Genomic DNA, 13,235 nt, shown 5'->3' on the forward strand with positions numbered 1-13,235 from the left:
TTAACTCTTAATTATTACACAACTATGTATGTAACTAAATTAGTACGCACAACACTAGTTAACTAATTAATGATATTAATAATGAGAGAAAAAAATAATTGTGATAAAAATGTGGGTATTGACAATATTATTTAAGTTATTTATGAAACATTTTTTTTATTTAGGTGATAAATACAACTCATTTTTATGATATTAAAATTATACACACAATCTATGTTAAGTTAAATTTAAGTTACTATTTATTGAATTTAAATTGAATTTTGTTCTTTAAAAATAATATTGTTAAAGTATATAAACATTTCTAATTTTTCTTCTTTATTTAATGCGCAAATTTAGGTAACAAAATTAAGATTTAAAACCACTTCAACATCCTTGCTTATTTATTTCTATTTATAGCTTCTGTTTTGCAAACAACACTCTCCTCATCATAGTTTGAAAAAACAGTTTAAACTACTTCTGTTAACATTCTTGTTTATATATATAATTCTTTCCTCATACCACAACTTCATATAAAAATATTAGAAACCCACCATTCTCTTTCATCTATTGATTTTCTCTTCATTAAGAACAAATATTCTTCATTATGGCCATTTCCAACCCTCAACACTTATTTTTCACTCTTATGGTTTTCTTTTTTATTTCACACCTTAGTTTTGCTATACCATCTAAGATAAACGGTTTGAAAATGAATGCTATTGATCGATGTTGGAGACCAAACTCTGAATGGATGAGACATCGTTCTCAATTGGCCACATGTTCTGTGGGCTATGCTGGCAAGATGATAAATAACATCGGTTCTGACCTTATTTATTATAAAGTTACTGACTCTAGTGATGATCCTATAAACCCAAAGCCCAACACCTTGAGATATGGAACTTCTATTATTCAAGGTAAAGTGTGGATCACATTTCAAAAGAACATGATTATCACATTAGAGAAACCTCTTCTCATTAGCAGTTTTACCACCATTGATGGTCGAGGTGTTAATGTCCATATTGCTAATAATGCATGTTTAATGATCTTTAAGGTAATATTTACTTACTAATAATTAAACTTGCATGCCTGAAAATTAAGCATTACAAAATTATTTTCATGAGCTACCATATTGTATGAAACTTTACTTATTTTATTATAGGCCACCAACATAATCATTCATAACATTCGAGTTCATCATTGCAAACCTCAAGCTCCTGGGATTGTAATGGGGCCTAAAGGAAAGGTGATTCCTTTAGGACATGTAGACGGAGATGCAATAAGATTGGTTACTGCTTCAAAGATTTGGATTGATCATAATACACTTTATGATTGTCAAGATGGTTTGCTGGATGTGACACGAGGTTCTACTGATGTGACTATCTCCAATAATTGGTTCAAAAACCAAGATAAAGTTATGCTTCTTGGACATGATGATGGATATGTGAGAGACAAGAATATGAAAGTTACAGTGGTGTATAACCATTTTGGACCTAAATGCAATCAACGTATGCCAAGGTGAATAATTGCAAAACTAAGTACTAAAATATACACAAAGTAAAAGTATGCAATACAATTTGCTTTTATTAACAAACAAATTAATCTCTCAGGATTCGTCATGGATATGCACATGTAGCAAACAATCTTTATCAAGGATGGCTTCAATATGCTATTGGTGGAAGCATGGAACCTAGTCTGAAAAGCGAAGCTAATCTCTTTGTAGCACCAAAAATAGGGAACAAAGAGGTAATAAATTTTAGAATTTTCATTCCACCTATTTCATATCCAATCGATAATTAATCACTTAGTAGCACTATACTAATTGTTTATTATGTGTAGGTGACATGGAGAAAGAGCAATGATACAAATGGAGATAGATGGGATTTTCATTCGGTAAGGGATATGTTTGAAAATGGAGCCTCATTCACTGTAACAAAAGGAGGAAGTATGCAAAAACCGAATTATAGCAAGGAACAAATTTTCAAAGTTGTAGATGCCAAATTTGTAAGATCGTTGACACGTTCATCGGGCGTGTTACGTCTCAATAAAAATTATATATATTGATTACCGAATGTAAAAGAGGAATAATGTTCTAAGTTATTTTAAAATTGTTGATATTTTATAATAGGTAACAAAATTGTAGTCATAAAATTTTGTCGAAAATGAAATGACAGTGATGGAGAAACAATTAAACAACAATTAACATATTAAAGTATGTTTCATTTAATCGGTGAGGAAAAACAATAAAAAATAACAACAATAACAAAAAAATAAGACACTGAAACTTTTAACATGAGAAAAATCTCTTAGTACGAGAAATAAAAAATCATGGTACAAGTTAGTCAATCAAACTTCATTAAAATTATATATGTATACAAGAGAGTCAAATCAAAATCATAAACAAATTATTTCCTTGCATTATCAAAACATGGACATGAGGACTTACAATTACCATTCGAGTAAGTTTCCAAACATTCACATGTAAACATTTTTAAAACCCACAACACACTAGGAAAATGATGTAAGTATCTTTAAAACTCAATCACTTACAAGATCCCATAGCAACAACCAAGGCAAGTGCTCATCAAAAGACAATGCTTGATGCTGAATTGGATCTAACATACAATTTGAAAGTGTTTTAATCCTAGAAAAATGTATTTGTCACTTTTGTTAATTTAATAACTTGTTGGTGTGATAGGTTGCAATATTCAACCTCAAGCGGTCAACATACTACCTTAACATAATAATATACAATGTTCTCAAGGTTTAACTTTCATGTTAGGAAATTGTAGCATGGGGGTGGTGGTTGCATTTACATTGTTAGTACTTTTGAGCCTCCAATTAAGGGTCTAATACATGTGTCAATCCCAAAAGTTTGTTCTCGACCTGTTTTGACCAAGTATGTGATTACTACTCGAAATAAGTGGAAGATATTGAATAGATTTTGAAAATGTAATTGCAGATCCAAAGTTATTCAAACTATTGAATAAGAAAGAGGCTGACCAAAAAATACACAAGTGGAAGAAATAGTAGATAGATTGTAATAAGTGGTTATAAGTAAGAATATGTAATCGTGAAAAAGGGTTGTCATTGTTATAGTTGAACTAGTTTTCTAATGCTTTTATTGTTCAGTGTTAGTTGTTTACTTTAAGACTTCAATGATATTCTTAAAAACGTTTCTATTAATGTAACTATTTAATTGTAATTCATGTTGCCCTGCCATGTTTATTGCTAACATTATTGACAAACCAAACTAATACGGTTATTGCCTAACATTATTGTCAAACAAAACTAACTTAATTTTTCGATTAGAAAGGATCCTTAGTCCGGTCAAAATAGTGGTCAGGTTGAATTTTAGTAAATACATTGTGTGTTAACTTCCATTTTCTACACTTCCCAACCACATGAAGGTTAACATATTCATTGAGTACGTTAGTAACTTACATTCTACTACAACAAAACATATATGATATTATGTTTCTCTAGAAAGTACAACAATGTACTAGTTGTTTTGGCTACCTTGGTCTCTAAATTAGTCTCTAATTAAAAAATTGGTTGCTAAATTGGTCTCTAAATATATTTTTTGGTCATAAAATTTGTCATTATTTGATAGTTTGTTTGTAATCTTAATATAGTATCCCTAAGCATTTATCTATTTATTTATGAATTTATGAATAAATGATATTTATAAATTTTCACTTTTGATATAGTTTATATTGAACCAAAAGTCTGATTTATAGAGTGTAACTCAATCGGCTAAAATTCATTGCACAATCAAACTATGAATAGTAAAATCAAATATAAGACAACCTCAAGTAATGTGTTTAAAATTATACGCCCCAACAAAATATTACTTGTATATGACAAAAACATTAACTGTACCACCAAAGTAGCCTCAATACTAATATGAAATCTAACACAACGTCAATTACATCCAAAACATAGATGGAAGTAAAACAAAATGTACAATAGATAAATCATAATTATAATAAACATTTAAACCATAGATTTCACACAGTTCCAAATGACATCATTCATTTCTCAATTTTGATATATTTTTGTCCTGAAGGTCTGGTAACTCATCGTTTGGCACATCTGAAGTAGTACAACAATATTTTTTAAAGGGATTTTATGCTTCATGATTACTATGATCAATTTCTACAATGAGGTCTACAGTTTAGCTAACCATCTTCCTCACTCTTCGCTATTAGTAAAATCATTAAAAAATGAACATAGCATATTCATTAGCATATTCAATATTCAATCTTTGTAACATAAATATTTATAAAAGTAAAGATATAAGGTTTAAATATTTACAATAAAGTTGTATTTGGCATCAACAAACTTTTGTATGATATCTTCATCAATACAAATTTTCTTGGGATGGTGAATAATTTCTGTCGAACAACCTAAGCAATATAGAACTGATGTACGTTATATAATTATATCATTTTATCATTGTATATAAGATCAAGGCATAAATGATCATGTAACATCCTAGATGGATATTACTTGATAATATATAATTTTATTGTAATTCAAGATAGTAAATAAGGTTCCCAAATGCGGGAAAATTCAAAACTTATATCGTTGTAGTTATATTACGCTGTGACATCATTATTACAAGCTCATATTTGAGAAAAGCCTCATAAAGTTTATTACAAATGTATGAAATTAAAACATAGAGTAAATCATCTAGTTTGTCCCGCTCAATGCCTATGCATCAGCATGCTCACTTGGATTCCCATATGCTCCCGCATGACAAGTCACGCGATCATCGTCAAACACAAATAGAAAGGGTGAGTTGAGAAAGAAAATATAATATACTCAATGAATAATAATAATTACCACTCACCTAATCTATCTTAGCCAATTTTAATTTATTGACTTCTCTGTATTAGTTCCCACCACAATCTCAACCTATATGAGAAAGATCCATTTACAACCTTGATCATTAGGAATTGTCATGCTCCCACGAACCTACACGCTCGTGATCCAACCCTACGGACCTCCTTGCTCGTAGTCCAGCTCTACGAACCTGCCCGCTTGAGTCCAACATGTGTGAACACCTACTATGAACCTCCCCGCTCATAGCAGCCTCAAGTGTGAGCACAAAACATACGAATCTCCCCGTTTGTATCCCCACACAGGAGTACAAAAGATACAAACATCCCCTCCCGCATAAATCACACATCTCACATCTCCGTTATGAACCTCCCCGCTCATAACTAATCTAGCATATCCCTGACCAAGCCATCAAGGTCAAACATGCAAATCCATCTGCGATAGACCCTTGCCTCTACACTATCGCTTGGCGTTGCCTAAGCGCCGCCAAGCGAAAACATGCTCTTGACCTCCTGGTAGTAAATTCCTGTCGCCAAGCGTTACGCACACCATAAATCAGATTTCTACTGGTTTAGGCACAACAACACATTTTCTGGCACACCCAAGCATATCAATCACACAACCATAATGCTAAATTCATGATATCACAGTTCTCATGCTACAGATTCCATCATCACAATTCCTTAAGGACAATGAAACATAAATACTCAAGCAATTCAACTTAAAATTATGCATCAATTGGAAGTAGTTAAACATGTATTGAACCATATGATCTTAAGTCCAACAACACCATCAGTCATACAATCTCATCATCACCAATCGTTAATACTCATACATCCATATAGCTTATACCTTTTTTCACAATTCATATTGCCCCACAAATAACTCACACACACAGACTATCTCAAAAATTATTTTATTCATTTAGTAGTTCACACACACACACACACACATATATATATATATATATATATATATAAGTGAAAAGCCTCTAATTTGCCATTTTCTAGACTCTTAAGGTATAAAACCAGTTTATCAGTACCAACAATGTTCCTTCTACTCTTTTTCCTAATCCATGACTCAACCAATATAAGTTCCACATGTAAATATGTAACTTTAACCCATTGCATCAATACCACCAGTTGAACACCTATACATCATACAATCATGCCATACTGAAATCAACAACATACCCAATAACTCCCAAGTTCATTTTCTCATTGAGCCAACCCAAAACTGAGCGTTGGCCAACCTTTATTGCCTGGCGGCACCTATCCACCGTCAGGATTCTAGATATTCCAGATTTCCTTGCACCTACTGGAAAACCCGAAAACCCAATTTTGCAATCAACATTCTAGATGCAATTAAACCACAATATTCACACATCCATTCATGCATTCAAATTTTGATTCATCCAACCCAACATTACAACTATCAATTTTCCAACTTCTACACATTATAAATTTACAATCAAACCTAAATCCATATTAATCCTGTATTTGCCCACAAACCCCAATTTATCAAATCACCCCAACAACATACATTATCATCCAATTATGCCAAGAAACATGTTACGAAGATCATACAATTACAGAACGCCAAACACATCACGAAAACATAAAAAATGCATCGAACTATACGATTCCAGTGCATATGCCTGACAGTTCTTCATTGTCACCAAGAGGTTCATCACAGAATCTAAAAAACCATGTGAAAATGGTTGTGTTGCCTGGCGGGACCTTCTTAGCTGTCAGGCAATTTCTGGACAAAATTCCAGAATTTACGAAAAATCGCACAAATTAGAAAAATAATCAAGCATTCAAGCCAATCATCATCCAAAACAAAATTAAAGGAAGATAAAAAACATAAGGACAACTCCCCTTACCCGATTTCCTTGCTCTTAGTGCACTCCCAATGATCCTTTCTCGCCCCCAAAGCTTCAACTCTTGTTCCTACTCTAAAACTCTTTTCCAGGACGCCCTTTCTCTCCCTAAATTGCAAATTTCGTTTCTCTCTACCTTTTCTTGATGCCACACTCTATGACCCTTTGCTTTCTCACTCACTCTCTTCTCCCTCTGAATTTCTAGCCTCCAAAATAAATAAAAAATATACTAAAATGAAAACTTAATTAAAAATTAAAAAATATACTTCCCCAACAGCTACCTCTACGCTACCCTTCTGATTTCTCAGAGGAGCTCTAGAGTTTCTAGGCTTTTCCTTCGTTAGCAAAAACATTAAACATAAAAATATAACTTGTTCCTGCAGAGAACAAACATGAGATTAGACACAAGCGTCACCTTACCATGTAGTCCGCTATCTCTTCAGTTGGCCTCTTCCCGGTCAATACGTGTCGGCTTGGACCCAGGAGGGGTTACCTGCAGAAGGGTCTCCGAAGCTCAAGTTAGTCAAAGCTCTCAGAGAGTCAAATCAGTGATTAATGAATGCGTACCTTTAATTACTGGGGTCCACGTGTATTTATAGAGCATTAAATGACGTTTGACCATTTCATGGGCTGGGTTTTGACTTGGGCTCTAGTTTGGGCCATGAATGGGCCTGGGCTCCAAATCAGGCCCTTGAAACCTATTGAAGGCGGGACATCGATGTTAGTTAACGTTCTAGGCAAGTAGTCGGTCTCGACCGGCTACTTGCCTAGATGGCTTGTGCTGGTGGTGTCCGGGTATTAGATACTAGGTGGTTTCGATGTGTATACTGTTTACTTGGTTGAGTTTGGCTAGGTACGGTACACCAGTCCCCCAACCTTGTCCGATATGGGTTGTCGGTCAAGGATGATATCTGTTGGTGAGCTAGCAGAACCGGCTAGGTGTGATACACCAGTCCCCCAGCCTTTAAGTGTGGTGAACAGTGTTAAGGCTTGGAATTTGCAAGTGTCAGAAGGTAGGTGAAAGGGCGTCAGGTGGTCACATCGTTAAAGTTTTGGCGCCGTCGTTTTTTAGGTGTCATATCCTTCATAATGATGGTGTCGATTGGTCTGGGGTTTTATTTTGGCGGGAAGAGTTTTAGTCGTTTGGGATCGTGGACTATAAATATGGGTTTGAAAGCAGCTGAGGGTTTACTTGGTTCATTTGCGAGAGTTTCGAATTCAGAGATCTTGCGCGCGTCATACTGTCCGACTAGTTCCCAAATTCAGCCGACATCTTCCCGTAAAAACGAAAACAGGTATGTCTAGTAGCGATAGCACATCGTTATCTGCGTCTAGTAGTAGTGAAAGTACTGAGTCAGATAGGAGTAGGGATGACCGGCTTGGCGGAGAAGGTATGAGTTCTGGAATTGGTACAAGCGGGATGCCGATGGAGGTGGTGAGGGACGTTCGAGAGGATCCTCCTAAGGAGCTGGAGGAGAGTAACTGGCCGGCCAAGGGCGGCTATGGATGGGTCGCTGCTGATGTTCGTGACCAGTCATCATTGTTTAGGTGGTCTCGCCTGTTAAACTCTTGGCTAAACTGTACACCCGTCATGTCTAGGGGGGTCAGCGGAGATATCGTTTCGCTGGAGAGGGTGAACGCCATCGACCGAGTATGCCACGTGGCGGAGAGGGTATGAGTTCTGGAGTTGGTACAAGCGGGATGCCGATGAAGGTAGTGAGGGACGTTCGAGAGGATCCTCCTGAGGAGCTGGAGGAGAGTAACTGGCCGGCCAAGGGCGGCTATGGATGGGTCGCTGCTGATGTTCGTGACCAGTCATCATTGTTTAGGTGGTCTCGCCTGTTAAACTCTTGGCTAAACTGTACACCCGTCATGTCTAGGGGGGTCAGCGGAGATATCGTTTCGCTGGAGAGGGTGAACGCCATCGACCGGGTATGCCACGGGCAGGAAGGGGCTACTGAGAAGTTCTTTTATATGTATATGTGCCATTTTTCTCAGCTTCACATACGACTACCCTTTGACGACTTCACTATGGGCGTGCTGCGGGCGTTGAATGTGGCGCCTACTCAGCTACACCCTAATAGTTGGGCTTACTTACAGGCCTTCCGCATTCTGTGCGAGTCTTTGTACTTGGAGCCTTCCCCCTATGCATTCTTGTATTTTTATGACACCAGACCCCGAAGGCCGGCTACTTGGCTTTCTTTAATCAGCCGTCCTAGCATCAGCAGGTTGGATGCATTCTCCCAATCTTTCAAGCACTTCAAAGACGGGTACTTCAAGGTCGTAGTGAAGGAGGGAGGTGAGCCATATTTTCTGAATGCAGATGGGAGTGCCAAGTTTCCTTTTAGCTGGACCAACAATCCTTGTCGTTATAAAGATATGGGAGTGGAGGAGTTGTCGGCTGGTGACAAGGAGGTGGTGGGGATATTGTTGAGATTTGTGGATAAGTTGCCCACTAAGGGCCTAGTTAGGGTTTATAATTCGGTGCATCCAATAATAGATATTGAAGGTATCTGTTTATTACTTAAGTTGTGTTAATGATGCTAAGTTGTTTTGATCCGAGTTGTGATATGTTATTGTAGGGCATATGGCGCAATCTGGTAAGAAGAATTTGGCGCTTTTTCAATCACTGAGGAAGGAGATGGCCGCCAAGGCCAAGGAGGCTGGGAAAGCTGATGTTCCAAATTTGCAGGAATCGGTTGTTGAAGTACATATGCACGGCGGAACGAAGTGGAGAGTTGAGCTCCCGCCTCGACCTGGGAAGGGTAAGGACGTGAAGAAAATAAGGGCGGCTATCCTTGGGTCAGCTAGTGGGGCGGGATCGGCTAGCGGGGAGAGGTTGCCGGAGGCCGGGCTGATTGAATTGCCGGAGATATCCGTGAGGAAGGACATCTCGATCAACCTTCCAGACACTGTTGTGAACTCTATTGATAACATGGAGGTTGATCATATCGTGAGAACAATGGTGGAGTTTGGAAGCAAGGCTTTAGTCTTGGGTCGACGTGTGGGGTCCCTTTACAGAAGGGAAGTGAAGGAGGTGGGGGAGTTGCAGGGTAAGGTGGACAAGCTTGCGGAGGAGAAGGCGGCGCTAGAGAAGGAGAAGGAAGGGTGGGAAGCTGAGAGGAAGAGGCTGGCGTCATGGAGAGTGCGTTGTTTAGATTCTAAGGAGAAACTGAACAAGCGTATAGGGGAGCTGGAAGAAGATTATGAGGATTTGAAGGACAAGTACGACGGGGCTGTTGGGGAGTTGGATGATTTGAAGAACAGCGTTATCCAAGAGCATATAAATGGTTTCGAGAAGGGGTTGCGGCAGACGGCTTTCTTCTATAAGGATGTGGATGCCCTGGATTCAAGATTCGATGTGGATAAAGATGTAGTTGGCGGAAAGTTGGTAGGGGAGGATGAAGAGGGTGGGAAGAGGTTGGGAACGAGGCGGCCGAGGAAGAGAAAGATGCGGACGCGGCCGTGGTGGGTGATGACAACAAAGCAGCATAGGACCTTTAATGTTTATAATTTGAAAGCTGGAATTATGTCTGTAATAATTCGTACACTATGTCTGTAATACCTCGTATACTGTTTGTTTTTAAAATGATGAATGCTTTGTGTATGCTGTGTTTTATTGGATGCCGATAACTTGTGTGATAGTGGTGCATTATTGGTATGGTATAATTATGAGCGAGTGTTTTGATGTATGTGATGTTTTGTAAATTCGATTTTTATTGAGGGTGTTCGACCCAGGCCGCTTACTTGTGGTAAGGGTGGGGAACTTAAACGAATTAACCACGAGTAAAGGGTGTTCGACCCAAGCCGCTTACTTGTGGTAAGGGTGGGGAACTTAAACGAATTAACCACGAGTAAAGGGTGTTCGACCCAGGCCGCTTACTTGTGGTAAGGGTGGGGAACTTAAACGAATTAACCACGAGTAAAGGGTGTTCGACCCAGGCCGCTTACTTGTGGTAAGGGTGAGGAACTTAAACGAATTAACCACGAGTAAAGGGTGTTCGACCCAAGCCGCTTACTTGTGGTAAGGGTGGGGAACTTAAACGAATTAACCACGAGTAAAGGGTGTTCGACCCAGGCCGCTTACTTGTGGTAAGGGTGGGGAACTTAAACGAATTAACCACGAGTAAAGGGTGTTCGACCCAAGCCGCTTACTTGTGGTAAGGGTGGGGAACTTAAATGAATTAACCACGAGTAAAGGGTGTTCGACCCAGGCCGCTTACTTGTGGTAAGGGTGGGGAACTTAAACGAATTAACCACGAGTAAAGGGTGTTCGACCCAGGCCGCTTACTTGTGGTAAGGGTGGGGAACTTAAACGAATTAACCACGAGTAAAGGGTGTTCGACCCAAGCCGCTTACTTGTGGTAAGGGTGGGGAACTTAAATGAATTAACCACGAGTAAAGGGTGTTCGACCCAGGCCGCTTACTTGTGGTAAGGGTGGGGAACTTAAACGAATTAACCACGAGTAAAGGGTGTTCGACCCAGGCCGCTTACTTGTGGTAAGGGTGGGGAACTTAAACGAATTAACCACGAGTAAAGGGTGTTCGACCCAGGCCGCTTACTTGTGGTAAGGGTGGGGAACTTAAACGAATTAACCACGAGTAAAGGGTGTTCGACCCAGGCCGCTTACTTGTGGTAAGGGTGGGGAACTTAAACGAATTAACCACGAGTAAAGTAGTATAGAGTCATAAAGTAGGGAACCACTCATTTTGTTTATGCAAATAGGGGTGCCTGGTTAAAACCTCCTTGGCCAAAATCCTCCTTAGGGAAAAAAGACCAAGTGAGGAAAAAGAGTACACCCGTGGTTACAAGTATTGATCCGCTTATGATGCATGTTCAACTGAAGTAGAACTTGAGGTGGGATACATTCCATGTGTTGGGGATTTCTTCCCCAGATAGTTGTTCTAGGCGGTAAGCCCCACCTCCTGCGTCTTCTCGTATGCGGTATGGGCCATCCCAATTGGCGGAGAACTTGCCATCCTTCTTTCTAGCACTGTTGGCCATTCTCCATACTAGGTCTCCTATGACAAACGATCGTGGGTGCAGGTTTGCGTTATATTTCCTGGCAGCTCGTTGTTTGGCGGCGAGATTGCGTATTTGGGCTTTTTCTTTGAGTTCGGGAAGGAGGTTGAGATGTAAGGCCATGTTTTGGTGGTTGTGAGTTGGGTCGTACAGTTCTCGGTGCAGGGATGGTTCGCCAATTTCTACTGGTATCATGGCGTCTGCGCCGTAGACTAGGCTGAAAGGGGATTCATTTGTTGACGATTGAGGGGTGCATCTGTAGGCCCATAGCACTTCAATTAATTCTTCTGGCCATCGGCCTTTAGCGGTATCCAATCTTTTACGCAGCTCTACGAGGATAACTTTGTTTGCCGCTTCCGCTTGCCCATTGGTCTGTGGGTGTTCTACAGAACTTGTGATGTGTTTGATGCCTAAGCCGGTGTAGAATTTTGCTAACTCCTTGTCAATAAATTGTCGGTCGTTATCTGTTATGATGGTATGTGGTACACCATATCTGCATATGACGTCCTTCCACACAAACTGCTGGACTTGCTGGGCCGTGATAGTGGTCAATGGCTTGGCTTCAATCCATTTGGTGAAGTAGTCAACGGCTACGATTAGGAACTTAACCTGCCCTTTGCCGGGTGTGAAGGGGCCTAGGATGTCCATTCCCCATTTAGCGAATGGCCAGGGGGACAGTATGTGGCGTAGTTGTTCTTGTTTTTGATGTATAAGGTTGCCGTGCTTCTGACATGGTTTGCATTTCTTGACGTAGTCTTGGCAGTCCGCCTCTATTGTGGGCCAGAAGTATCCGGCTCTGAGAATTCTTGTGGCCATGGTGCGTGCGCCTGAATGATAACCACAAATTCCTTCGTGTAGTTCCTTAATGACATACTGGGCTTGTTCTGGCGTGACACATTTAAGTAGGGGCTGGCCGTATCTGCGTTTGTAGAGGTCGTCGCCTACCATAGTGTACCTGACGGCCTTGGCCAGCCAAGTTTTGTCCGCGTCGGCAGGGGGGTTGCCGGTTTTGAGGTACTGAATGTAAGGGGTGGTCCAGTTTGGGTTTTGGGTGGGGGTGATGCTGTTTGATGGGGTGTGGGTTAACGTTTGGCAAGTGTGTGTGACGGAAGGTGTGGATAGTGTTTGCTGTAGCAAGGATCAGTTACGGTTTTTGAGTTTGGTACTGGCTAATTTGGAAAGGATGTCGGCTCTGACATTGTCAGTTCTGGGTATGTGTTCGACGCGGACTTGTTCAAAGGCGGATTGGATGATTGCGCGGACTAGATGGTAATATTGTTGGAGGATGGGGTCTTTGATTTGGAACTCGTCGTTCAGATGACCTACGGTGAGTTTGGAGTCGGTTTTGCATGTTAACTTTTTGACGCCGACTTCACGGGCTAGAGAGAGGCCGGCGAGGATAGCTTCGTATTCGGCTTGATTATTCGACGTTTTGAAAGCGAAGTGAAGAGATTTCTCAATGAGGATGTCGTTGGGGCCTTCCAACACGATGCCGGCACCGGCACCCCTTGG

General features: G+C 39.9%; 1 protein-coding gene across 1 annotated transcript; it reads left to right on the top strand.

Annotated features, from left to right (window-relative positions):
* The first annotated feature begins 622 nt into the window (after positions 1 to 622).
* On the top strand, positions 623 to 2,037 carry LOC114175359 (putative pectate lyase 16). The gene is made up of 4 exons (XM_028060136.1): positions 623 to 1,027; positions 1,136 to 1,491; positions 1,584 to 1,719; positions 1,813 to 2,037. Exons 1-4 carry the CDS (start codon positions 623 to 625, stop codon positions 2,035 to 2,037), a joined length of 1,122 nt encoding a protein of 373 aa, XP_027915937.1.
* The last annotated feature ends 11,198 nt before the right edge of the window (positions 2,038 to 13,235 follow it).

The sequence above is a fragment of the Vigna unguiculata genome, chromosome 3, assembly GCF_037176805.1.
Source record: "Vigna unguiculata cultivar grain cowpea cultivar isolate G323 ecotype 2 chromosome 3, ASM3717680v1, whole genome shotgun sequence".
Classification (NCBI taxonomy): domain Eukaryota; kingdom Viridiplantae; phylum Streptophyta; class Magnoliopsida; order Fabales; family Fabaceae; genus Vigna; species Vigna unguiculata.

Coding starts and splice junctions, on each gene's coding strand:
- LOC114175359 (XM_028060136.1), top strand. CDS start 623: ATGGTTTTCTTTTTTATTTCACACCTTAGTTTTGCTATACCATCTAAG. Junction 1,492..1,583: donor TGCAATCAACGTATGCCAAG/GTGAATAATTGC, acceptor TTAATCTCTCAG/GATTCGTCATGGATATGCAC. Junction 1,720..1,812: donor CAAAAATAGGGAACAAAGAG/GTAATAAATTTT, acceptor TATTATGTGTAG/GTGACATGGAGAAAGAGCAA.